This window comes from Aythya fuligula, chromosome 17 (genome assembly GCF_009819795.1).
Source record: "Aythya fuligula isolate bAytFul2 chromosome 17, bAytFul2.pri, whole genome shotgun sequence".
NCBI lineage: Eukaryota > Metazoa > Chordata > Aves > Anseriformes > Anatidae > Aythya > Aythya fuligula.
The window spans coordinates 12,766,965-12,792,052 of record NC_045575.1 but is presented as its reverse complement, the minus strand read 5'-3'; the positions used below and the strand labels follow the sequence as shown (position 1 = coordinate 12,792,052).

Here is a 25,088-nt window from a genome sequence, read left to right as displayed (position 1 = left end):
GAAGTTTTATTGCTGAAAGTTAAAAACGTCAGGATTTTTGATACTTCCTACATGTCTGGTCTAGTAAAGATCAAATGTGCAGGTTTGAGGATATGAAATTTCTTGTCTCACTGTGGTCCTGTATCACCAAAAATTCAGTCTGTCTTAGACAGCGTGTCTTTTGATTTAGACATACGGTTATTTTTACTTCTGAATTTCTAGAAAATAGGTATTCTGCTGTGTGAGTTAGACTGTTCTTAAAACATAGTATGGCCAGAACCTTTATAGTTTCTGACACTGTGCTTTTAAGAGGTAGTATGGAATACTCTGTGCGTGTTCAGGAGCATTTTGCAGCTGTACGTAGCACATGAATCAAACTGGTAGTAACTGTTTACTGAGAATTTTTTTTTTGGTCTTAGCTGCAGGTAGGAAGAAAAAGCAACGTCATGGAGAGACAGTTATTCCTCCTCGTTCACTTTTTGATCGAGCAACTCCAGGAATGTTGAAAATGCGACGAGAAGGCAAGGACCAGAAGAAAAATATCTTGCTGAAACAACAAACACAGTTTGCAAAGCCTTTGCCGACACTTGTCAAACCTGCTGCTGAAGCTGGACAGGATAATCCTGAGTGGTTGATCAGTGAAGACTGGGCACTTCTGCAGGTCAGGCAATTACCTGCACTTTCTGCTGATATTATGTATTGTGTTTTAGCTTCTGATGTCATAAATGGCTCTTTCAGCACTTTCTCTCTTCAAGTTTATTTGTAATTCCTTACAGTTTGTTTGGCATTTTGCTGATATAACTGAGTAGATTGCATATCGCTTGTGTTTCCCTAAGGATAAATTAAGTTCTGTTCTTGCTGTAGAGACTGCTTACTGTTGTGGCCCAGGTTAGTCTGATTGGATGTTAGGTAATGCAGCTAAAGTTCTTCTCACCTTTGAGAAGAGAGCAGCACTTGAATGGCAGCTCTACGTATGCAGACATCAACCTGTATAAAAACATTTTATGCATATTTATTATCTGTTGAACATAGGTGAACCCATGGACTGAATTCTAAGCTCTGCCCCATTGTAATAATGGCATGTGGATCCATGCAAATAAGGATTGGTTTGGAAGATTGCAATGATTTGTTACCTGAAGCTTTTGTGCCCTTATCTGTTGCAGGCAGTGAAGCAGCTGCTGGAGCTTCCTTTAAATCTTGCTGTTGTATCGCCAGCACACACTCCCAATTGGGACCTTGTTAGTGATGTTGTTAACTCATGCAGCAGAGTCTATCGCTCACCAAAACAATGCCGAAACAGATATGAAAATGTCATTATTCCAAGGGAAGAAGGAAAGGTGAGTTTATATAGAGTGATGCATCTTTTTTACATTAAGTTTGTAGAGTTTTTTTTCCTTATCTCCGTAAACACTTTTTTTTTTTAGTTAAATGTTTCAACAGTGTAAATAAATAACTTTTAAAAGATTAAAAAATTATCCTCATCAGGATTTCCACTTATTTTATATGATTTCTTTGAAAAGAAAAAGCACCTGAACAAAATCTTCCACAAAAGATCATCTAACTTTCCTTCTTATTTTACAGCTAATGTACGAAGCTAATCCTAAAAAGAAGACAAAAAGTATTTATAAGGTGTGCATTGGTATTCTTTCAAAATCAAATCTAGACACTGTGGTATTTAGCAGCAATGGAGGTGGGCAGATAATTCATATGAGATCCATGTTGAGTGTTACTTGAGTTCTGAAACATCAATTAAAATTCCAAATTTATTTTTTCCTTTCTTTGTTGATACAGTGGATTGACACCAGACTTCAGCTTTTGGATTTGATAGATAATTTTTAAATCATACAAGAAGTTTGTTTTCACTTAAACTGTAGTGGATATTTTTCCATCTAACAACCACCATGTAACTTATCCTGATTATTATGATGGTACTTAAGATCTGTAAGGACATACTTCATAGTAGGGTCTAAGTGGATTACAAATGCATAGTGAACTTAATGTTTGAAGCACCTCTTTGTAAATGAGGACGATAATGCACTGCAGAAACCAAAATAAATTCCACGATTATAAGCAACTTCTTCCAAATCCTACTGCGACTCAGTGACAGAACTGGGTAGAGAATCTAGAACTTCTGACTGTAGTCACATTCTCTGACTAATAAGCAGGTTTGTCCCTGACTGGCAGTTTCCACTTAGGAGGAGCCAAGCATTAGAATGGCATGGTGTGTTGGATGTTAACATAGCTTTGTTGGGAGAGCAGTGCAGTGATGGTTTTATTATATTATGTGTGCGCTATGCATAACTATACGCTAATGGGCTCTTGGTTTGGGTACTGAATTAAACTTGCAAGATCTAAACTAAAGCAAAGATTCTTTTTCAAATTAGAGTTTGCCATTTTGTATGTCCCCAAGTGCTGATACCAGTGTGACCGTGAGAACTGCTCCTTATTTTGCTTTTTCTTTATATATTTCCCATAGAGTTTTGTGTAACAGTAAGTTATCAATGACATGAGGCAGAAACCAGTCTGTGGTAGGATATGTTGGAGATCGTTTTTAAATAATCTACAAGCGCACCATGTGTTTATACATAGACAAAATGCAGTGTGGGGTGTGTTCACAATTAAAAGTTGGTTTATTTTCATTTTTTAGACTAAAAACAGTCGCCCACTTCGTACCAATCAGATCTATGCTCAAGATGAAGGTGCCACCCACACACAGCTTTATACTAACCATTTTGAGATGATGAAAATGATTGCAGGGAAAAGAAGTCCACCTATCAAGCCTCTGTAAGTTTAACTGGGATCATCCGATCTCCCCATCACCACAGACTTCCTGGAGACTTTGTTCTGAATTGCTCTCCCAGCTGAGCATTATTTCACAATCTGTTTCAAACTGCTGTTTTGCTTCTCTGTTCTTGACTTCTTTCCTTGTGTTATTGGAACATCTTCATATTTTGTGTGTTTGGGTTAGATTTTACTCACTGTTTTTATATGTGATTAAGAGCTTGGTTGTTTTTTTTAATCTACTTTATAAACCAGACTTTCTGTTTGCCTGAATTGCAAATGTTTTAATGTCTGTGTTGATTAGTAGCACTTTGTTTTTTATATAGATTGCTGCAGTATTTTTTTCTGTATTCATTTATTATTTACTCTGAATCTCTCTTTAAATGTCTGTCTTTATTTAGGCTCCAGTACTAATAGGTATATCATGAAAACTTCACCACAACTGCAGTGTCATCTACTAAAACATGTGAAATTAAATGCTGGTTTTAAATTTCTTCTATCTCCAATAATACAATTTTGCTCAATTTTAGACTTGGCATGAATCCTTTCCAGAAGAATCCAAAGCATGCATCTGTTCTTGCAGAAAGGTGGGCACTTTATATCTTGAAGGAGTTATTGATTGTGTAAAAAGTACTTTTTAACTATTTATTTATTCAGTTATTTATTTTTTAACTGTTGTGTACTTTGTCTTACCATTGTTTCTAGTGGAATTAACTATGATAAGCCACTTCCTCCAATTCAAGTTGCATCCCTCCGAGCAGAGCGTATTGCAAAAGAGAAAAAGGTACAGTCTCTGTCTTGGTTATATGTAGACTGCAGTAATTAAACTAGACAGCAGAGGAAGTATGAGAAGGGCTAACTCCTGGGCGAAGTTTGCTGGTACAGTCATTTTTCTGGGTAGCTGTAACTTTTTAATATACACAAGGCCCAAAGTGGGACCTTTCCTTGGGCCTGTATGTGATATTGATAATTGTTTACAATCGTTTTGAAACACATGTGAAAAAAAAAACTTGTACAAATCTTATAAAACATGTAAAAATCTCTTTATTCTTGGGCATTCTGTAGCCTACTTTTTAAAATTATTCAGGAGATACTCATCCTTGCTCATTGATGGTAAACTGCTTGTGTTACAGTACAAGCTATATCACCATGATTATAGCTTGTAGTTTGAAACTAGTTAGGTCATGTAACTTATAGTTAGAGAGCTACAATGAAATCATATCTGTATGATGCACACTTGATTAGAATTAAACTTTGGGGCTTTTTCATTTTAAATACATCCTGATTAATCTATGCACTGTTTTGAAGACTATGAAGCTCACACTCTGATTTCCTAGGCTTTGGTTGAACAGCAGAGGGCACAGCAACAGACAGGTCCGCAACCTCAGCAGCAGCAAGCTGGCCAGCAGCAAGCTCAGCAACCAGCTGTACAGCAAGCACAAGCCCAACCTCAGCCGCAGGCTCAGGCACAGGTAGTTCAGCAGCCACAGGCAGTAGTACAGACTGCAGTAACTACTGTGGCCAACACAGCAGTATTGGTAAGAAAGGGAGAGCTTGGTGTCTCTGATGTAGTAACTTCAGTTCCTTTCTGTGTACTATATTTGTGGTTTTTACTTGCATTTTAGGTCAGTATAGGGAAATAAAAGCTATTTCTTTTTTTTTCTTTTTTCCTGAGTATGCTTGGTATCTTCTCCATCTTTTTCTATTCTCTTATTAAAACTCTGTTCATAGCATTATTGTAATAGGTGTTGGAATTTAGAAGTGAAAAAATGCCATATGCTTTGCAAAGACTTTTTTTTGTCTTTTTGAGTTTAGACTTTGATTAAAGTTTGAGTAAATGAATTTACACTGTGTATGCAAAGAACTTTGAGAATAAAGAGACTAGCTGTATCAGCTACTCTGATAAATTAACTTAAAAAAACAAGACTTTGAGTAAATTAACCTCAGCTGGGAAAGTGCAGTGTTACATTCTACAATGTTACATTCTACAGGACCTACAAAGCAAATCTGTGCAAAGCTTTCATGGCTTCTTTAAATCTAGAGTCTATTAGTAATTCTGATGACAAGTTTGAGGCTTTTGTTATTAGAGTCAGTTCAGTGGTGATTATAATTTGGTTGTTGAAAGAACAGAGTACTGCAGCTTTACAGAAAGAGACAAAGTGCTCTGACCCACAAGTATTGCTGTGTATCTACTGCTCAGTGATGCTCATGTGTGAGAGGTTACCTGAGGTGTGCCAGAGTAACACATCACTCCCTTCTTCTAAGAAGAAAGTGACCAGAAATTTGACTGGTCTCCAATTGCTCATTAGTGTGGCAGAATCCTAATATATACAGAAATTGTTGTTGATATGCAAAATGAAAGTAGTTGTAGAACTATCTGTTCATTTTATTGTATTTTTCTTGAATTGTCATTTCTTGAATACATCACTTTGTTAAACAACATAGTAGTATAAGAGCTATATTCAATTTTCTTTTATTGTTTTCTGAACTGTTACCTCAATTGTCTTCTAAATAGGCAGGCACAATCAAAACAGCAGTTACGGGGACAAGTATACAGACTGGTAAGAAGACTTTATAATTGGGCATTGGAGATAATAGGACATTCAGATTTTCTTTTTTGTTCTTTTTTTTTCTTACAATCTCATGTTTAATCCTGGTTTGCTTTCAGCTACAGTGAGTGGAAATGTCATAGTGAATACCGTTGCTGGAGTCCCTGCTGCTACCTTTCAGCCCATCAATAAACGTCTGGCTTCACCAGTTATACCCGGAACATTGACTGTGAGTAGATTGCAGCACCAGTTGTAGCTCTGGATTGATTTTGTTTGCATGTTGCATATCTGCTTCCTGCATTAGCTTTCTGTGTTCTGCTCGTTTTTTTGCTATGCTTCTGCTCCTTGCTAGCTTCATGTGCGTCTTGTGATACCAAAATACCAGAACACACTGGGATGGCTTATCAGAACAAAATACTTAAGAAATAATGCAGTTAAAATTAGTTCATAATTGAGTGCTGTCTTAGGAAATTGTTTATGTCAATATAATTGCCAGCCTGTAATAATTTTATGCTCTGTTAATTATGATCTTTTATTATTATTTTCAGGTTGCAAGATCTTAAAAAGGTTAAGCAAAAAAAGGAAAGGTAGTGAACTGCAATGTAGTTAAGGGTTTGGTGATTAGCGTGTTTGAAAAAGATTTAACCAGATGCCAATTGTGAGATATATTCAAACAGTTGTGTTAGAAAGATTTGGACCTTCTTTGCTTTATTTTTGATGTTTGTTTCTAAAACTGTATAGTCTATTTCCAGAACGTTCCATAGTTTTATGTGAGGTATGAGAACTGAGGAATAATGACTGTGTTCCTCTTTAGACTTCAGGAGGCACTGCAACTGCACAAGTGGTACATACCCAGCAGCGGACGGCGGCAGCACCTGCTGCGTCCACAGAACTGGTGACCATTGCATCTACGCAGGGGGTTCGTGCAGTAACATCAGTGACAGCATCAGCAGTGGTAACTACAAACTTAACACCTGTGCAGACCCAGACAAGATCTTTGGTGACTCAGGTTACACCAGGTAATAATCGTGGTTGAGGGATTTTTTCATAGGGTACACAAAGGACCTCAGAATTCCTGTACTTTGTTTGACCTCTGAAGTTCCACAGTGTTGAAAGTCTGGATCTGTAGACAGACCAGTTAAATGATGCTGTGGTTTTTAACTTGCTTATTGTTGGTGCTTAAATGATATATTTTTTTTGCCAGTGAGTATTTATGGATAGAGTGTTGCAGTAGAGAATGGCTTGGCTGCTAGGCATTACAATTAAAAAGGTTTATTAACAATCTAGCAGTAAAATATTAGAATCGAGTGTTGCAACTAAAACCCATTATGAAGAAAGGAGTACATATTGTATTATTTATGTTGTTTTTTCATCATTTTTATGTGAATGTGTTGTTATTTGTGGTTAGTCCACAAACTGTAATGTAGCTTTTCAGGTGAAATCAAAGAATTAAATTTGGTGTTGAATTAATTCATTCACTGACGGTCTTTGAATGTGAAATTTTCAGTGAAATATCCATTCACTGATTTATTTTTTTATTTTATTTTATTTTTTTTTATTCACAGCTACACCAACAGTTCAGCTCTCTGGTAAAACCATCACCCCTGCTCACTTCCAACTTCTGAGACAGCAGCAGCAGCAGGCTGCTCAAGTGCAGGTCCCTCAGATTCAGGCTCAGGCACAAGCCCAGTCTCCAGCTCAAATAAAAACTGTTGGCAAATTGTCACAGGTGAGGAAATGTCCTTGAAGAACTGTGGCATGTTGCTCTCATTGTTACTGTAAGCATCATTAGCAGTGTGTGTTGCACCCTGTTTTCTTGAACTAAAATGAAATGTGGGTCTTTGTTAAAGTTGATCTCACTAAAATTTCAAGGAAGCAGGGAGTCTGATAGCCATTTCAAATAGCACCACTGTTGCCGTAGGTCGGGATATAAAGTACTTAGTTCTAGCTCACTGGCCACCCATAGTGTAAAGGAGTTCTGTTCTTAATTCTTGGATCTAAACTGAAGTCTGGCATAGAATCTTTCTCCTTTAAAGCTGCAACTTCATCTCCATTCTTTTTCCTGTAGTCATATAAAGAATTTGAAATGACAGAAGTGTTTTATTTTTGCAGGAACAGCTGATCAAATTGCAGAAACAGAAACTGCAGCTTCCTCAGCAGCAGACAGCACAGCAGACACAGCAAGGAGCGCAACAGCAAACAGCACAAGTACAAGTGCAACAGCAACAGCAAACTCAACAACTCACTGCTGTTACAGCACCTCGTCCTGGTGCAGTTCTCACAGGCACTACTGTGACAAACCTGCAAGTTGCTCGTCTTGTAAGTTTTTTTTTGACTTCATGAAAACAGTCTTGGACAGCTCGTTCTCTTTGCTAGTTTAAAATAACTGAATGCAGGTTATTCAGGCACATAAGTGCCTTTTGCATTACTTAGGCAGTACAAAAGATAGAATGCTAACACAAATAGCTTTAAAGACCAACTGACACCATCTGTGATGTGTGTGAGATGTGAAGGAGACATATTTGGAAACATTTGCAACTATCACTTCATAATAATCTGTTATATGCAGCAAATTATATATATAAATATATATATATATTTGTGCCAGTACAATAATCTTCATTCCTTACTGCTTAGACTCGTGTTCCTGCTTCCCAGCTTCAAGCACAAGGACAGATCCAGGCCCAAACTCCACAAGCAGCACAGGTTGCTTTGGCAAAACCTCCAGTGGTATCAGTTCCAGCTGCTGTTGTGTCATCTGCAGGAGTCACTACACTCCCTGTAACTGTTGCAGGCATTAGTGTTGCTATTGGGCAGCCACAGAAAGCAGCAGGTATGTCAACCCACTTGCTAGAACATAACTTTAAATTCCACTTTTTTAAAGGTAGGATGTTTGTTTCAAGTAATATCTTGTGTGGGAGACACTTTTTGAAAACTAAAGCCGTAGAGGTTAAACTCCATTATGTTTCAAAAATGAGGTAAGAGAATTGCACTTAATCCATTTAATCTGGAGGTTAGTATGATTCTTAACTCAGAAATCTGTGTGTACGAGTAGGTGAACAGATACAGTTTTAAAAATAAAGTCATAGTAATTGCATTTTTTAAAATGTGAAGTGGAAACAGAAAAACTCGTCTTTCAGAACTGTCTTCTGTAGTGCAGAAAGAATTTTTCCTGTAGAAAGTATGACTGTAAGAACACATACTTAGCTTACTCATGCCCTTAGATAAAATAATGTTTTTACTGTCAAAATTATGTGTCTTATTCCTATTAAAATCAGTGGGTTATCAGTGCTCAAAGCTATGCAGATGTATAAGTCTATAAAAGCACAATCTGTTTGCAAGCTGTGGTTACTGGGACAAAGCAATAAAATGAAGAATCTTACAGTTCTATTTGTTTTTGTAATTTTCAGGAGGCCAGACAGTAGTTGCACAGCCACTGCATGTCCAGCAGCTTCTAAAACTCAAGCATCATCAAGCAGCACAGCAACAGAAAGCTATCCAACCTCAGGTTGCACAGGGCCAAGCTACTGTGCAGCAAAAGGTACTTACTGTTTGACCTTCTGCGGAGTTATGTAATGCTTCTGTGGCTGTAAAGCTTCAGCTCTGAATTGTGGTGACACTCCTAGCTCATTTTGCTATTTTGAAACACGACAGGATTTGTTTAAATGATAAAATGTATTTAATCTTGTTAGCTACATTCCTGTGCTTCAAAATACATATACATTTTGTAGTTATTGATGCTTTTTTTTTTTTCTTCTGCAGATAAATGCTCAACAGGTTACAGTCCAAACCCAACAGCAGACATCACAGCAGCAAAAAGTAACCTATACGACACAGCCTGCCATTAAAACGCAGTTCTTAACAACGCCAATTTCCCAAACCCAGAAGCCAGGCGGAACGCAGCAAGTGCAGGCCCAGATTCAGGTACAGGTAACACAGTTTTACACCTTTAAACACTATTGTGATTGGATAACTCTAAAGCTGACAGGTGATGTAGCATTTTAGCACCCACTAGCTACATATTTTATTTAAATCATATTTATAATAAAATTAATTGGTGATGAATATGTTGCCTTTTAGCAGGTCAAAGGAACCATCTGAGACAGAAGTTTGCCTTTCCTCTTTGAAAGAAATAAAGTGTATTACTCCTTTTTATTGAGCAAGGGATTTGTACTGTATTTACTAAGGAAAATTTGATTCTTCCTGTTTCTTCCCATTTACTGGTGCTGTCTCCTGGCCTAATCTCTAGCAGCCAAGGGTAGCTTATAGTTACCTTCTTCTCTGGATAACTAGATCAGTCTAACCAAGGAAAAGGAAGGGGATTAGGAACTGGAACCCTTACTCTTTCAAAAGTATATCCAAGACAAGATAGCCCTTTAGAAAGTTTGTGCTGCCTTCAATGTTATATATAGCTGGGAGGAAATCAGTACGTTAAAGTTAAAACTGAAAATATTACTACTCCTCTTCCCCTCTTAGCTAAGTTCTCAATACACTGTTCTAAAAAAGTTCATTTTTGCAAAAGTATAGTATCACTGAGAAGGCCAAGATACCAACTTGCAGTGAACAGGACTCAGGAAAGGTTTTCACTTGGTAGCAGTTTTGATAGATATGGTGTGTTGCTGCTATTAGCAATTTCTTATTTTGACTAAATCTTTCTTTATTTCATATCAATAAAGGTTGCAAAACTTCCTCAAGTGGTCCAGCAACAGGCTACTGTTGCCAACATTCAACAGATGGTTTCGGTTTCTCAACAGGTGGGTTTTGCACTTGTCAAATAAAGCACTGGAAACAATCCTCTAGAAAGCTCATTATTTGGAGATAAGTATTTTTCCCCTTCTGTGGTATAGATAGTATTCTTGAAGGATGTATCAATTTCCCTTCTGTAAAAATGAATCACATGAAAACCGTCAGGTTGCTGTATATTCTTTAGTATAAAACTTTGATAGGTGGAGCAATGTGTTGTTCAGCACTGTAGATGAGGTGAAAAACAGATTTTTAGAAAGTATTTCCTAGAGCAGAAAGTGTTTTTTACATACTGGCTTCTTGTGATGTTTAATCAAAATAGCAAATAATTGAACTAATGAGCACCATCTAAATTTGTTTTACAAAAATTGGGGCTAATAGGTAGTTACTGTTTAATTTGTTCCAGTTCATAAAGCCATGCAAAGTGGTTACTAAAATCCAGAATGGTACGGTATCTGTTCTAAATATGGAATGATAGTGGGAGGCACTAGGGTAAGAGGGACAGGCGGTTTGGTCTCCCTTCCCTTAGCTATCAGGCAGTTTGTTTAACGCTGTTTAGAACAATCTCTTTCAGACTGTTAGCAACAGGCATAATTTACACTGTTGATTGGCAAGAATGATTTAACTTTGGATGCTGGATGAGGTTATTGCCCTCAGTGCACAGAGATCTGAGCCAATCAGCTCTTAATCTGTCACAGTTTATAGTGCAGTGTTTTAGTGTGGAATAAAATCTGTGACTGTTTATCTTAAAATGATGATAAAGTGGTGTAAGCTGGCTGGTAACCACCTCAGATGTGAATGCTGCAAGGGCAAGGTAGACAGTAGGGAGTAGAAACCTAATTAGTCAACACGAGTTACTCCCTGTAGTCACTAAGAGCTCTTAGATAATTTTTCAAGGGACATTAAGGACTGGCTTTTCAGAAGTCATTGATGTTGGCATAACTCTGGGACAGTTGAAGTCCATGGTAAAAACAAACAGCTCCCCTCACACGCACGCAGTGACAGTAGGATTAGGCCCTGTGTAGTATTTTTTTTTTTTTTTTTTTTAAACTGTGGTCTTTATATTAAGCGTCTGATGTTTGGTATGTGGCCATCTGCTGTGTTGGTGCTTCCCAGCGGGTGAGTCAATTGTTACCTGTCCCCTGGAGAAACCCTTGCAGGATCATTGGGCTTCTGCCTCTTGACAAAGGCATCTAAAGCTGCTCAGTTTTCATTACCTTTTCTTAGTAAGGAGACGTTGAGCTGCTTTCCCCCTTCCTCTGGGTAGGACAGTGAAAATTAGATTTCTGGATGAAGTTCAAACTATTCTACCTTAAATTGGTGATAGAGACTGGCAGTCTGAAAGTCTAATGCTGGGAAGTGGTAGGAAGCCTTAGTGGCTGTACTTACCGTCACAATATGGGTGCTTCCCCGTTTGACCCTCCATCTATCCTTCTGTTCATTTCTCTGTCCCTTCAATTCTGTAAGACTAGAATTTCCTATTTTCCAGTGTTTTTTTTGTTTTTTTGTTTTTAACCTTCCATATATTTTCATGTTGAATCTGCACTGAGGAGATCTGAGTTAAAGGCATCCTGGCTCTTAGTTTTAATTGTGATAAGGTTCTAGAAAATGTGACAGAACATCGTTTTGTACTAAAGCCACAGATCCTAAATTCCCAGTATCCCTCCCAGTCTTTCTGCTTTGTCCAAGATGCTTGTCAGTCAAGAGAGCAAACACCTCCTTCCGTAGAACAGAAATTTAAAGAGCGCTGCTTAAGACTGAAGTATTATTTTGTAACTGCCCTGTTATCCTAATGTCTAGGTACAAGCTCAGCCCCAAACCGTGACACTTTCACAGACAACAGCAGGTCAACAGCAGGTTCAGGTGATTCCTGCAACAACTGCTACTGCTCAAGTCGTCCAGCAGAAACTGATACAACAGCAAGTTGTGACAACAGCATCTCCCCAAATTCAGGCTCCAGGTGTACAGAACCCAGCCCAGACACCAGCAACATCTGAAGCCCAGAATCAGCAAGCAAAAGTACAAATGAGGACACCTACTGTCAGATTAAAGGCACCTACTAAACCAAGTTGAACTAACAATTAAAATGCAATAACAGGGAAATGCAGCATTTTTTGTTTGCTACGCCAAGTGACAAGCTACTCCAAACACACAAATGAAGACAAACCACCTCTATTTTTTTTAACAGAAGGATTTTGCTGGTGAACGTTTGAATGTGGAAACTCTCACATAACTTCAGCATATTAGCAACTGTTTAGTGTTCAGAACCTGTACAAAGTGCATTCTGCCAGTGTTCTCTGTGCTCATTCAAACCAGATAAAGCAACCATTAGTTAGAATTAAGTTCTGCCCAGGTTCACAAAAGTAAAATGGTAAAATGCCACAAATGGCAGGAAAATCTCTCCATGTTGCATATCATAAATGGCCCATGGCAATATGCAGTTCTTTGCTATAGTTTGGATTTGCTCTCAATATCCATAGTGAAGCAAGTGCGGCTAATATAGCAAATTATTTTCCACCTGTATGAAAGCTGCATGTTGTTCTCTCTTGAGGTTAAATACCTCTGGAAGATATAACTTACATTTGAAGTGCTCCCTGAAAAGTTTAGCCACTAAATGTGAAAACCTGTAAGTATATGTAATTAAAAAAGGAAGAAAGTTTCATTGTCCATTTTTGTATGTCTTTTAAAATGTTTGTTAGTAGTTTTGTGTACAGTTTACTGAAGCACCCAACCTGTGCCCTCATTCTCATTATTTCACTTTAAGATAATGGATATTTTAGGCATGAACTGAGTAAATACTGTGTTGATAGTAGATGTGTATTAAAGTGTAGCCCCCCCCCCTTTTTTTTTGTAAAAGAATTGTTTAGTGGATACAACTAAACAAATGGTCCATAGCTGTTTCTCATAGGACTTCGGTCTCGGAAACTCTCCAACAGATAACATTTAATCTCTTAGTTTCATTCTGCTCTCTCAACATGTTTAAATGTTCAGTACTTTCTACTCAGCTTTCAGCTTGGGGAGGGTGGGGGACTGGGGGAAGGGGAGAATGGTGAAATTCTAAGACTAATTCTTCAATTGTGTAAAGAATAAGATCTAACTTTTGTACTATTCTTTTACTAAAGCTAATGATGAATGTATCTTCAGGTGGGTATTTTGGATGTGAATAGAGCGTGGCCTCTTCCTCCAAATCAGTTTGCCTTATTGTTATGAGAAAAAAAAAAAAAAGCAAAAAGCTGCATAGAACTGTGGGTGTTTTCTTTACTTTTCTTGCATAAAAAGAAAAACTGCAAACAGCACTGCATGAGAAATCAGAAAGCTCTCAGTGGCTTGAACAGATTTATTTTACTTTTGCCCATAATACTGCACAACGTGTAAGATTCAGACGAAATTACAACATTCCTTTTCTGAAATGGTTTTAAAATTATTTTTTCATTGTGTGATCTTTTTAGCCTTTTAAGAGGGGAGCCTGTTTAAAGGCAAGGAAGGTCTGTCTTTTGTTCTTAACCTCTGTATGTACACACCTATTGGTACCTAGCAATCCAAATGGCTTAAACAAGAAAGAATACCTGGTCAGCTCCTCTGAGTAGCCCGTTTTAAGATCACAAATGTAGACAGTGGGTCAGGCAGAGTTACTGATGTTTTTTTAAATTTTATACCACATTTCTCCTATATCCAATTTTTCTTGGACTGTCGGGTCTGCAAATATGAGGGACAATTTTTTTTTTTTTTTTTTTTTTTTTTTTTTCTTTCTCTCCTTCTCTTTCTCAGCTTGTACATGAAGTATTCCCCTGACCCTGCCCGATCACTGTTTTGTGCCATTGCCTAAACTTTATTACTCGCTGAAAAGCCAGCAGTGTTGGCGATGGGGTAGTGTAATGCAAAGTAAATGCAATGGTAGCAGCTGGCCGATGCCGCGTACAGTGCAGTGCTCATGCAGAAACACTGCACGCCTCGCCTCCATTTTACTTTTAAAAGTTTAGCTCCTATTAGGTGCATGAAGGCGTGGGGGGGAGCACTACAGCAGTGGAAGAGCTGTTGACTGCATCATTGAGCTGCTCTGATTTGGTGTCTAAAGAGGCAATTATTTCTTGTTTAGGTCTGTTAACGAAGATAAAAATCGCTTATTTTTCCCCCTTTCTGTGTGTCTTTCTCCCAGGCGTGCGTTAGGAAGTCAACCTGTACATAACTTCTGAACATAAGCATTTGTACTTGATCCAGTAGGGTTGTAAGGAGTAGTGATGTATCCTACCTGAAGGTGTAATAAAGTGTACATTTTTATAACCCGCCCGTGTCCTCGCCTCACTGACACTGGGGGGCGGGGGGGTTCCCTTGCGGGCGGAGCGGCGGGGCCGGGCTCCTCCTCCTCCTCCTCCTCCTCCTCCTCCTCCTCTTCCTCCTCCTCTTCCTCCCGGCCCTTCCGCCGGCGTGGTACCGCAGCATGGCGCAGCCCGGGCTGGCCGCCTGCCTGGAGGCCGTGCTGGGCAGCCGCGGCAACGCCAACCGCGTCTACGAGCTGCTGGAGCGGCTGGCGGTGCGGGACGGGGCTGGGGGGGGCGGCGGGGGGCCGGCGCCACGGCTCCTCACAGCCCCTCACGGCCCCGCTCTGTCTCCAGGCAGCGGCGGCGGAGGAGGAGGAGGAGGATGTGGAGGAGGTCCTCGGAGCCCTCAGGGCCTGCGGCCGGCTCTTCGGGGCGCTGCTGGAGCGGGGGGAGCTCTTCGTGGGCCGCCTGCCCGCCGAGGAGGCGGCGCTGGCCGGTGAGTGAGGGCCGGGGGGGGCGGCGGGGCGCGGCCCGAGGCGCTGAGCCCCCAGCCCCGCGCCCTCCCCTCCGCAGGTGGAGGCAGCGCCGAGGAGAAGTACAGGGTGTGGATGCGGCACCGCTACAACGACTGCGTGGGCTGGCTGGGGGAGCTGATGGGCCACGGCGCCTTCCAGGTCAAGGTCGGTGAGCCTGGGTCGGAGGTACTGCATTACCGGGGGGCTGGTTGTGGTGCAGGAGCAGTCATCGCCCTAATACTGAAGTGTCCGAGAAGAGTAAATGACGCTGAATAGTAAGACATTGCTGGTGCTCCAACTTGCCTTTGCATACCCATCTCCTAGAAAGTTTCTCAGTAACAAACGTCCTACTTCATTCTTCCTGCTTTCCTACAGACCTAGAAGCAGCCTCCTTTGCGTCTGCCCACCGCTGTCCTTGCTGAAATGTTTTGTTTTTTTTTCTTCTTTTTTGAAGGAGTTGTCGCTCTGCACTCTGATGAAGTTTGTTGAGTTGGAGGCAGAATATCCCTTGGTCAAAGTGGAGTGGAAGGGGAGTTTCACTTTTCCTCGTGAACTTTTAAAGGTCAGTTGTAGAGCTGAGGAGTTCCTGCTGTCAGGTACCTGGTGGCGTGCACAACCTATTGCGTTTGAGTCCTCCCGAACAAAAGTTTCAGACAAGGAGATGTGATAGGGACAGGAGAGATGATGCTAGAGAGGTGGCACCAAGTGTTAGGGCCTCTAGGTGAGGTGACCTGTGCAGGTGTGGGAGCAGCTCCTTGGGCAGGAACAAGCTGAATACTTGGGTGCTTCTGAGCTATCAGTGGTCTTTCTTTTTTATTCCTTGTCTCGCTTGCGAGCAGTTGTGGGAGATGAGGGGGAAGGTGCTGCCCCTGGTTCAGTCACTGTGTCACTTTGAAGTGACATCTGCAATGTGAGGGACTTGTCTCAGAGGTCAGGAGATGGGCCCTTGCTCTGGGACAAGCAGACAGCGCTGCTAGCTGCCCTTCAGAGAGGCAGGGGTTGCCTCCAGCCATCGCAGCTGTCTGCTCCAGTACTGTAAGAAACTGACTTGTTGCTTTTCTTTATAAACCTTTTGCTAGGTGGTTGTTGATGGCCTAATTCCCTTAAACGAGGATGCATCACTTCTGATCTCTCGCTTCCAAGAGTACATGGAGTACGACGACATTCGGTACTTTGTCATGAAGGCCGTCACGGAGAGTATTGGGCAAGTCATGCAGAAGACAAAAGAGGTAAAGACCCTAACCTTACTCTTGAGGTGGGTCTGGATAAACACTTGCTCTGAAGTCCATACCTGTACCTTGTGTGCAAATCAGGGAGGGACTATTGGTATATGGGAAGACTTCAGAAGCAGGAGTAAGTGTGCTTATTTGAAGGCACTGATTTTTTTTGTGCTTTCAGTGTATGTCAATTATGCATAAGACAATTTTCAGTCTAAAATCGGAGGTCGCTTAAGACAGATCTGTTGTTCTTGCAAAACCTCATGCTTTGGGCTCTAGTTCCTGTTTTACCCAAATCTCTACAGCTTGAGTGGCACAAGTGAAGGTTACTTACTCAGATGAGTAATGCTCCAGGAAAGAATAGCAATGCAGAGCTATTATGTGGTTCATGCATCAGTGTTTTTCCTTTCAATTTTCTTTTCTAAATAAATTTCCTTTCTTTCCTAAATAATTTTTTTTTTCCTAAATAAATCCTAAATACATTTTCTTAAAAATTTTTCTTTCCTAAATAAATTTTCTTTCCTAAATAAATTTCCCAGTGTTTGGGAATAGGACACTGTGGAAGTCCAGTATGACTTACCATCTTTTGTGGACCTTACTTCAAGTTTGATTCTATGTTTTTTTTTTTTTTTTTCTTAGAGGCCACTGCCGTTTTACCAGCAGAACGTATTTTCCCTCATTTCTCCCATTAACATGCCGAACAAAGAGCTTGACTTGGTCAAATTTATGGTGAAGCAAGGTTAGTAAACTCCACGTAACGATCTGCATATGAAAAGGAAAATCGTGTTTAACATTTTTATTGTGTAAAGACTTTGCTAGTGTTTGCTAATGGGAAATGCCTGCTTATGTGATCACAGAGATTCTAAAAAGTATTAAAAAATCCCCGTTCCCCAGTTTACAGTGGGGTCTGTCACAACTTTGTGAACAAGGAGTTCATGGCAAACTTTTAGATCCCCTGGTTTAGGGAATGTTACCTTTTCCTCTTGCTCCTAGTCTTGTCCTAACAATTGGAAAAGGAATGTTCCTAGTGTAGAGAAAAGGGCTGCTTCTGGAGCTGATTGTGATGCTTTCGAGTTGGAGTAGGAACATTTTTAACTGAGTTCTAATGTGTCCCAGCCCATTTGGTAGTGGAAAATCTGAAGGTCAAACATATGCCTTTATGAACTAATGGGAATGCTTATCATCATCACTGCTAAATTCAGAGGAATTAAATTTTATGATTTTTTAGTGTTTTTGTATTAGACTGCAGGAGGAGGAGAAAACTCATTTAATTCCAGTTCGTCCAATTATGCTTAGGGAACAGTTTGACTAATAGGATGCAAATTTACCTAGAAATAAGTTTGGTCCTCTATCTAAGTGGACATTCAATCTTAGGTGGGTATTTTTAATAACTAAGGTGAGAATTTTCAAAGGGCTAAGTAAAACAAGAGTAATCTTTTTTTTTTTTTTTTTTTTTTAAACATACATTTCAAATTCCATGTCTCTTTTTGCCTTTCTTCTTAGATAACCGAGAGGAATGGAAAGTATCGAAGCTGCAGGTAACTGTTCATTTGGTGCTTCAGAGTTGAACTTTCATCTAATGAAAGCAGAGCTTTACCTACACCAGTGTGTTTAGCTCACTGTTTGCAATTCTGTTTTCAGGCACACAAGCAGGCGTTTGAAAGAATGTGGCTCAGTTTCCTGAAGCACAAAGTGAGTGTTACTTCTTTCGCTGATCTGTATTGTTTTCCAGTTGCTAATCCTTAGAGGCTGTGGCTATCCTTGCCTGGAGCTCCTGGTAGGACTTCACTGTGCTTTCAGCGTTAGATGAGAGCAGCCCAGCCACCATCTCTGCTGGATTGCTCTCCTGCCAAAGAAACATGACCCCGTGTACGATCCCTTTCTTCCTGCTCTCAGTCTTTTTCTCCTCTTTAAACAAATCTGTCCATAACAAGTGACCTGCAGCATAACAACCTGTGTTTGCAAGTTGAAGGTTCCCCAGCCTTTGTGCTAGCGACTTCCCCCCATGCACACTTTTTTCTCTGAGCTGTGATGACAGTTTAGTTGTGAGGACCCACTGCTCTGAATTAACCTAATTGTCAGATGTCACTTGTAAACTCTCCCATTTGGGAACTGTTGCCACAAGCCATTCTGTTCTGTCCTGGCACGTTCACTTTTGCTCGTGTGTTGCCTTTTTGAGCCGTGTGTTGCTGTTGCTCTTGGAGTTCTCCTTGCAAAGGTTGTTTGACTGTATTGTTTTGTCCTTCACAGCTACCCACTGGCCTTTACAAAAAAGTGCTAGTCATTTTGCATGATTCCATCCTTCCTTATATGAACGAACCCACTCTCATGATAGACTTCTTGACGGTGGCCTATGGCATAGGTGAGTGAAAACAGTTTTTTTTTTTTAATCTTTTGTGGGGCTCTGCAGCGTGGTACGTACAGACTTCAAAGGGCTGCTGGACACAACACCACAGTCTGGATGAAGCAGATGTGCTTTGGCTGGAATGAAGCTTAGAAACTAGGGTGAAATGTATTGTCCTCTCACAGTGAGATGTTACCTGCATTTGTCTGTGTTTTTGCTCCTTGTGTGTTAGAAAAATTATATTTAAGGACTTGAAAAACGTTGAGTACTGGAGTGATTTCCTTTAAACACAGAGTTCAGTCAGCACTGCTGATACCTGGACTGTATCCAGACACAGGACATGCAGTTTCCTACAGGAATGGTGCTTCTGAGGAGAACTTTGCCTTCCTGGTGTGGCTTTCTAGGGGGATTAGAGCAGCATCTTTGTTCTCATCTACAGCTTAATCTTTGCTAGTAATTTGTGAGCCTTTGGAAGGTTTTAGATGAGCTTCTCTCACCTGACAGCCATCACACTAGCTGTAATTTTGGGTGCTCTTAATTATGTGTTCCTTCTGGGAAGGTTTTGTAATAGCAACAGGTTGCAGATGATAAAGTGATTGATTTATTGTGTTGATACCTGCCTGCTTTCTTACAGGTGGAGCAATTAGTCTTCTGGCCTTAAATGGATTATTTATTCTGATTCATCAGCATAATCTGTAAGTAAAAAGAACATATTGTGTAAAGGGCCATGGGTCTTGTATTTTTATCTTGTGCAGAAGAGACTAAAAAGAATTCTCCACATCTTCAGGCTTTAAAATTCCCCCACAAGAAAGCCAAGCCCTGCACGAGAGGCTCAGCTATTTGGATGCTGAGCTGTTTTGATAGTCTGACTTTTTTTTTTGTCAGCTGAGCCTAAATATCCTCTTCTCCAGACTGTGGTTGCTCAGCACTTGAAAATTGATTTCCACTGATCTGATTACATAGTGAAACTGTAGTCTTCGGTGTGCCTTTCACTGGATCCTGTACCACTTGCAATCAGTGGACATAGCTTCACATCTCCAGGATGGCTAGGCACTGTAACAGCCAGAAATTCACCTTACAGCCTGATTTCAAGTCGTGGTTCTGGAGGTAAACCAAAGAAAGCTAAACATGCCCCCACAGCACAGCAGTGGCCTGGAGCAATTTATGATGAAAGCATAGAAAAACGATTTAGACTCAGTGTAGTCCATTGTATGTCACTAATCAGCAAAGGATGTTGACTTTTTTCTTTTTGCCTTTTTAACAGAGAATACCCTGACTTTTACAAAAAGCTGTACAGTCTTTTAGACCCTTCTATATATCACGTGAAGTACCGAGCCCGCTTCTTCCATTTGCTTGATCTGTTTTTGTCTTCATCGTAAGTAAAAACTTTATTATATACGTTCACATATTATACTCCTGCTTTTCTGTTGGCTAGTGTTTGTTCTTGAACAGTCCCCTGCACCTGGATTTAGTGTATTCAGTGTGCCCGCTGAATTAAATTCTTATTGAGAAAACTGAATCCGAGAGTGTTATGTAATCTTTCAGGCACTGTTTTTGAAGATTTGCCACACATCCATCTAGTTCCAGAAAGTAAAAATGCAGTTAGTTATCTGAGTTTGATCTGCAAATCATTATGGATGTATTTTGATCTATATTCCAGCTTGGCTGAAAGTGATTTTTCTCTCCATCTTTATGAATATGGAAAAGTAACATTTGCAGGCTTTTTATAGACATGGTATCATAAAGCTGTTGATAAATTGATGACCTTTTGCAGACATATAACATTGAAATATAAAGTGTTTGACAGTCTGTCTTGATGCTGTCAATTCATTGTGCACAGGAGAGAAACTAGATAAGCAGCTGGTCATGTAGTTGCCATCATATGTTACAAAATAAAACCAAGAAAATGCTTTACAGTTCAGCACTCGGCATTAATATCAACCCCGGTTGTATTCATACTGTACTTTGGAGAGAGTGACAAGATGTGACAGATGTTGTACCTTGGGGTGACTCTGTTGAGCCTCGCAGGTGTAGTGAGCCCTAGGGTTGAAGGCTGAGTGGCTGAAAATTGTCATCTTTTATCCTAGATCTTCTGACCTGCAAAAAGTGCCTAGATGGGCAGATTGCTGTTAGAAATTTGCATTTTTACCATAAAAGAGCTATCCTGCATGTTTACATTACAGCAGCTTTATGTTCCATTAACAGCTGCACTGCTTGCTTTAGTCCTGGAAGTAAATTTAACACCATGGTATGTGTATTAATTAAACCCACAAAGCTGCATTAGAAGAATATAATTAAGGTTGCCTGGCCAAGCGCTCAGAAGTTTGTAAAATGACTGAATAAAGATTGCAGTATGGATGACTGTGGAAGAGAGCTGTGCTTGGATACAGCAAGTGTTTGGAGTGGTGCCATGCATCTGGATTGAATCACAAAATGATTTGAGATTAGTCATGCACTGAATGGAAATACCCCTAGGTTTGTTCCAGGCAGCACTCCATAGTCCAAAAAGCTAAAGAACCCCACTGATCCTTAGCTTGACATGCTGTTTGGGTTGATGAGTCTGCTGGCTTGCTTGCTGGGACTTGTCCATGCTGGTTTCTTCTGTTTCCCTTCCAACAGCCACCTGCCAGCGTACCTGGTAGCAGCCTTTATAAAGCGCCTCTCCCGGCTGGCCCTCACTGCTCCTCCCGAGGCTCTGCTCATGGTCATTCCCTTCATCTGTAATCTCTTTCGGAGGCACCCTGCATGCAAAGTGCTGGTGCACAGACCTAATGGGCCGGGAGGTAAGGGGCAAGGTGGGCGGGGGAGTTTTGGGGCTCTGAGCTTGTCTTGTTCACTTCAAGGCTATAATAAAGAAATTGGAAACGAGACTGAACGCAGAAACCAGACACCTCTTCAATTGCAGTCTGTAGGTTTTTTTGTGTAGGCAGTCCTACTGGGGCCTCAGGAATCTCCCGAGTTTTTCTTCCTCTGTCCGTGGTTTAATTACCCGGAGTTGAATGACAGTAGTGGCAGATCAAGGTTGCCTGAGATGCCCTTGCTTCAGACCATTCTAGTTCTTTGTGCCTTTAGAAGTAATACGATTCTGTAGCACTGCAAACAGTGAGATTAAGGTCGTACTGTTGTATGTCAGCATGTTCCTGGATCCTAAACATGCTGGGAAGGTGCAGCACTGCTCTGGGTCTCTGTGTTCCCTTTGGCATTATGGGCATCACACAGGAGGTATTTAGCTCTGTTTCTTTCCTTAGATTTGTCAGAAGATCCATATATTATGGAACAGGAGGAGCCGTCTGAGAGCAGGGCTTTGGAGAGCTCCCTCTGGGAGCTTCAGGTATGTCAGCTAACGGGGCACGTCTGTGTATGGTGTGGGCTTCTTCCACCCTTGTTGCTTTTTCATGACACCTTGGCAGTCGGCAGTAACACTTATAAGAACCTGCTGACACACATCTTGTAAATGAGATGACTTCTGGCCACTCTTTTACTCTCCATCCTTTTCTACCCTTGCATAAGAGGCGAAGGATTTCACACACATGAGAACTAGTGTGTGCTAATTAATAGGTGACTTGTGAGTGCACGTCTGACCATGCAGCTGAAAAGCATGCGGTTAACAGCTGAAACAAGACTTAATAGCTGCAAATGTATAAGACTTTATTTGCTTTGGAGGGGAAAAAAGAACTTACTGAGCATTGATGGAAATTAATTGGGTACACCTAGGTCATCCTGTAGAAATGGCTTTAAAAATGCTAGAGAAGATTATAATGTTCACCTTTCACCTGGATCATTTGTAGGATGGCGTATGAAGGCTGAAATCGGGTAAATTACTGCTGCTGACTCTAAACCTTAATGGCAGGATTATCACTTTCCATTTAAATGTTACAGGGGTTTTGTGTGAGGGTCTGCTAGAAGAATGTTGCTTGGGAGCAGGAAGCTCAGATGCAGCATTAGGGTTATGGGAGGTGGAAAAATTGGGGTGTGCATTGTAGGCACGGTCTGTGGAGGAATCCATCTGTCTGGACATGAACCAGGGGAAAGGGGCCGTTAGCGTGTTTGAAGCATGGCTAAAATGAGAATTTCTTGAAGCTTTGTATTAACGCAGTACAGTAAACTTGCCTCTTTTGTTCGAGTTTGATGTTTGCTGACTACCAAAGGGTTAGATACCTGTGTGGGAAGCCAGATGGATTTGTGTTACCCTGTTCTCATTAGACCGTCTCCTATTTGTCTTGCTTTTGCAGTCTCTACAAAACCATTATCACCCAGATGTGGCCAAGGCAGCTGCTATCCTGAACCTGTCGCTGTCTGAAATAGAGGATGACATATCAGGGCTCTTGGAGCTCTCAGCTTCTGAGGTAGCATTGCTGGGCCTTTGTGAGTGATTGTAATAAGAGGAAGGGGATCTGCTTACTGAATGCAGTAGTCGTGCCCTAATCATCAGCCTTTGTGGGGAGAGAGCTAGGCCAGCTTTTGGTTACACAGAGCCTGAGAAAAAGGGAAAATGTCTGTTAAATGGTGGAGCATGAGGTAGCAATGATGGCAGGACTCGCTTTTAAATAGAAGGTATAGCAATGAACCTTTTAAGATGTTAGAGTGAGCACTGGTATTAGCAAGGGTGAAGAGCTTGTACTGAATGTTTGCTAATGTCTTCTCTTTCTGTAGCTTTTTGATAAAGAAGTAAAGAAATCAGCTGCTACTGTGCCCCTGGAGTTCGAGCAAGTACGAGGTTTGTTTGGGAAGAAAAATGATATTTTTGCCGAGCACTTCAGTTTAGATTGACATGATCTCTTATCATATTTATCTGCATCAACTGACTGATCTTAGGGACATGCACAAAGCTCACCTGCTGTGCTGGACAATTCTGCCTTTGAAATATCTCACAGTGGTGAAAGCTGGAGTGCTTTGGTGACCTTTGCCAGTACCCATGGATGGGCTTTCCTTTGTTTCTCGTTTCTCAAGCTTACATACTGCTGCCTGGTACTTGGGAGGAATTTTCCCCCAGAGCAAAGTTTTCTGGACTTGTTCATTGTTGGAATTGAAGCCCTTTTCTACAGAGTTGCTGGTACTGGCTGATGGCTGAGATCAGTGACTGCATCAACAGACCACCTTGCTGCCATTCTGGGAACTGAGGGGAAGTGTGGTTTCTGAATATTGGTTTTATTTTTCAGATGTGTTAATTTTATACAAGAGCAGACAACTTATTTGTAACAGTTACCTCTGTACAACACTTGATCATAGTCTAATTATAAATTTTTATATATTTTTTTAAAATTCACTTTTTCAGAGAAATGTTTAGCTTCCATGTGCTAACCCATGTTTGTGGCACTGAAATCTCAGGTTCGTCAGAAACAACTTACAGATGATGCTCTGTAATTCCATTACATCATGTTGCTAATGTGCCTTCATGTATGTCCATCTCATGCTGTAAAGTTGCTTAATTCAAAATGCTCATGAGCTTTGGAAATAAACATAATCTTGGTGACTACTGTAGCTAGGGAGGCTAACTGATGTGCAGTGCAAAGTATGTCTAATCCTTGATCTTTGCTACAGAATGATAAGCAGCTTACTGCAGTTTTGCTTGTAACCTGCAAGCATTGCAGGAGCTGTGGCCAGTGTGTATGCAGGTGCTAAGTTTTAGCTAGCCCACTGATACTAGGTGCCTTTGTTGATTTGGATTTCTCATACAGTTCCAGAAGTCATGCAGAAATTCCTTCTGATAGTGTTTTCCCAGGTGCTAAGTGCTCTGCCTTGGTTTGAGATAAATTCCTTGTTAAGAATGCAGATGCACTCACTTGGGACTCTTTTCCTAATTATTTTCATTATTTCCTAATATTTTCAAATATTTTCTAGTTATTTTCATATTGTTGTCTCATTAGACTTCAGCTCTGCTTACAATGTTTTGAAATCATATTTTGTGGAGGACAAAAATACCGTTCAGAAAGTAGAGATTAAGAAAGCTAATTTCTGGCAGCCAGACTTGATTAAGGTACCTGCAGTTTTTCTTGATTTAGAGCCACTGTGTTTTGTTTTCTTCATGCTATCCAAATGATGGGCGTGTCCTCAGAATATAGAACTCTACACCTTTTCTCTGGTACTTTTGAATTTAGGTGAGGTGCTTTGAGGATCTTTTAAAAAGAAATCTCTTCTCTTGTGAAGAAGCAAGACTGCTTCCTCCCTGGCCAGCCTGCTTTTCCTCTTTCTTTCATTTCTGCTATCTGTGGTAGGAAGGCAGAGTGGCTGAAATGATAATTTACAGCTCGAGATGCTTCAGCTCATGTTCACCCAAGCCTCATGTTTCAGCTCTAAAACGTGTCTCCTTATATCATGTGTATGTTGTATGTCTTTATTACATAAATTGCTATGATGCTACAGTAATGCGTACCTCATGACCGCCTTGAAAAGATGCGTATTGCCATTCAAACGAAATCACGTACTGTGGAAATACCTTTATATTGAATACCTTTCTCTGCGTCTCTTTGTTTTACTTGGGTTGACTCAGGTATGTCTGAAATTGCTGATGGGCAATGTCATTCGTATCTTACACAGTATTGACACTCCAGGAGTGTTAGGATTCTCATTTAATATGCAAATGTTAAACCACGGGGGCATGGGGTAGACAAGGTCTTGTGGTGCTGAAAATGAGGGAGTTTACTTGACTGACCTCCACCTAGATTTGACCCCATTCACTAGAACTCTTTGGTCCCGGCTAT

General features: G+C 40.6%; 2 protein-coding genes across 13 annotated transcripts in view; both read left to right on the top strand.

Moving 5' to 3' along the window:
* EP400 (E1A binding protein p400) overlaps positions 1 to 13,277 on the top strand; it is a 47,112-nt gene extending 33,835 nt beyond the window's left edge. For 5 of the 12 annotated variants that reach the window (XM_032198816.1, XM_032198822.1, XM_032198821.1 and 2 more), the window contains 17 exons: positions 399 to 640; positions 1,143 to 1,316; positions 1,561 to 1,608; positions 2,627 to 2,763; positions 3,291 to 3,347; positions 3,466 to 3,544; positions 4,098 to 4,298; positions 5,276 to 5,321; positions 5,429 to 5,538; positions 6,124 to 6,328; positions 6,875 to 7,038; positions 7,422 to 7,628; positions 7,947 to 8,142; positions 8,720 to 8,850; positions 9,072 to 9,239; positions 9,986 to 10,063; positions 11,853 to 13,277. In XM_032198816.1, coding sequence (XP_032054707.1) covers positions 399 to 640; positions 1,143 to 1,316; positions 1,561 to 1,608; positions 2,627 to 2,763; positions 3,291 to 3,347; positions 3,466 to 3,544; positions 4,098 to 4,298; positions 5,276 to 5,321; positions 5,429 to 5,538; positions 6,124 to 6,328; positions 6,875 to 7,038; positions 7,422 to 7,628; positions 7,947 to 8,142; positions 8,720 to 8,850; positions 9,072 to 9,239; positions 9,986 to 10,063; positions 11,853 to 12,125 — 2,516 coding nt within the window. In that variant the 3' untranslated portion in view covers positions 12,126 to 13,277. The remainder of the gene's footprint in view (positions 1 to 398; positions 641 to 1,142; positions 1,317 to 1,560; positions 1,609 to 2,626; positions 2,764 to 3,290; positions 3,348 to 3,465; positions 3,545 to 4,097; positions 4,299 to 5,275; positions 5,322 to 5,428; positions 5,539 to 6,123; positions 6,329 to 6,874; positions 7,039 to 7,421; positions 7,629 to 7,946; positions 8,143 to 8,719; positions 8,851 to 9,071; positions 9,240 to 9,985; positions 10,064 to 11,852) is intronic. The other 7 variants (XM_032198825.1, XM_032198827.1, XM_032198826.1 and 4 more) reach the window with 4 other exon arrangements.
* A 1,213-nt stretch (positions 13,278 to 14,490) lies between these two features.
* On the top strand, positions 14,491 to 24,821 carry NOC4L (nucleolar complex associated 4 homolog). The gene is made up of 15 exons (XM_032199108.1): positions 14,491 to 14,583; positions 14,666 to 14,807; positions 14,885 to 14,991; positions 15,281 to 15,388; positions 15,906 to 16,055; positions 16,683 to 16,782; positions 17,547 to 17,581; positions 17,685 to 17,735; positions 18,294 to 18,405; positions 19,022 to 19,082; positions 19,652 to 19,762; positions 21,007 to 21,170; positions 21,636 to 21,718; positions 22,620 to 22,733; positions 23,041 to 24,821. Exons 1-15 carry the CDS (start codon positions 14,491 to 14,493, stop codon positions 23,155 to 23,157), a joined length of 1,548 nt encoding a protein of 515 aa, XP_032054999.1. The 3' UTR covers positions 23,158 to 24,821.
* Positions 24,822 to 25,088: the final 267 nt, after the last annotated feature.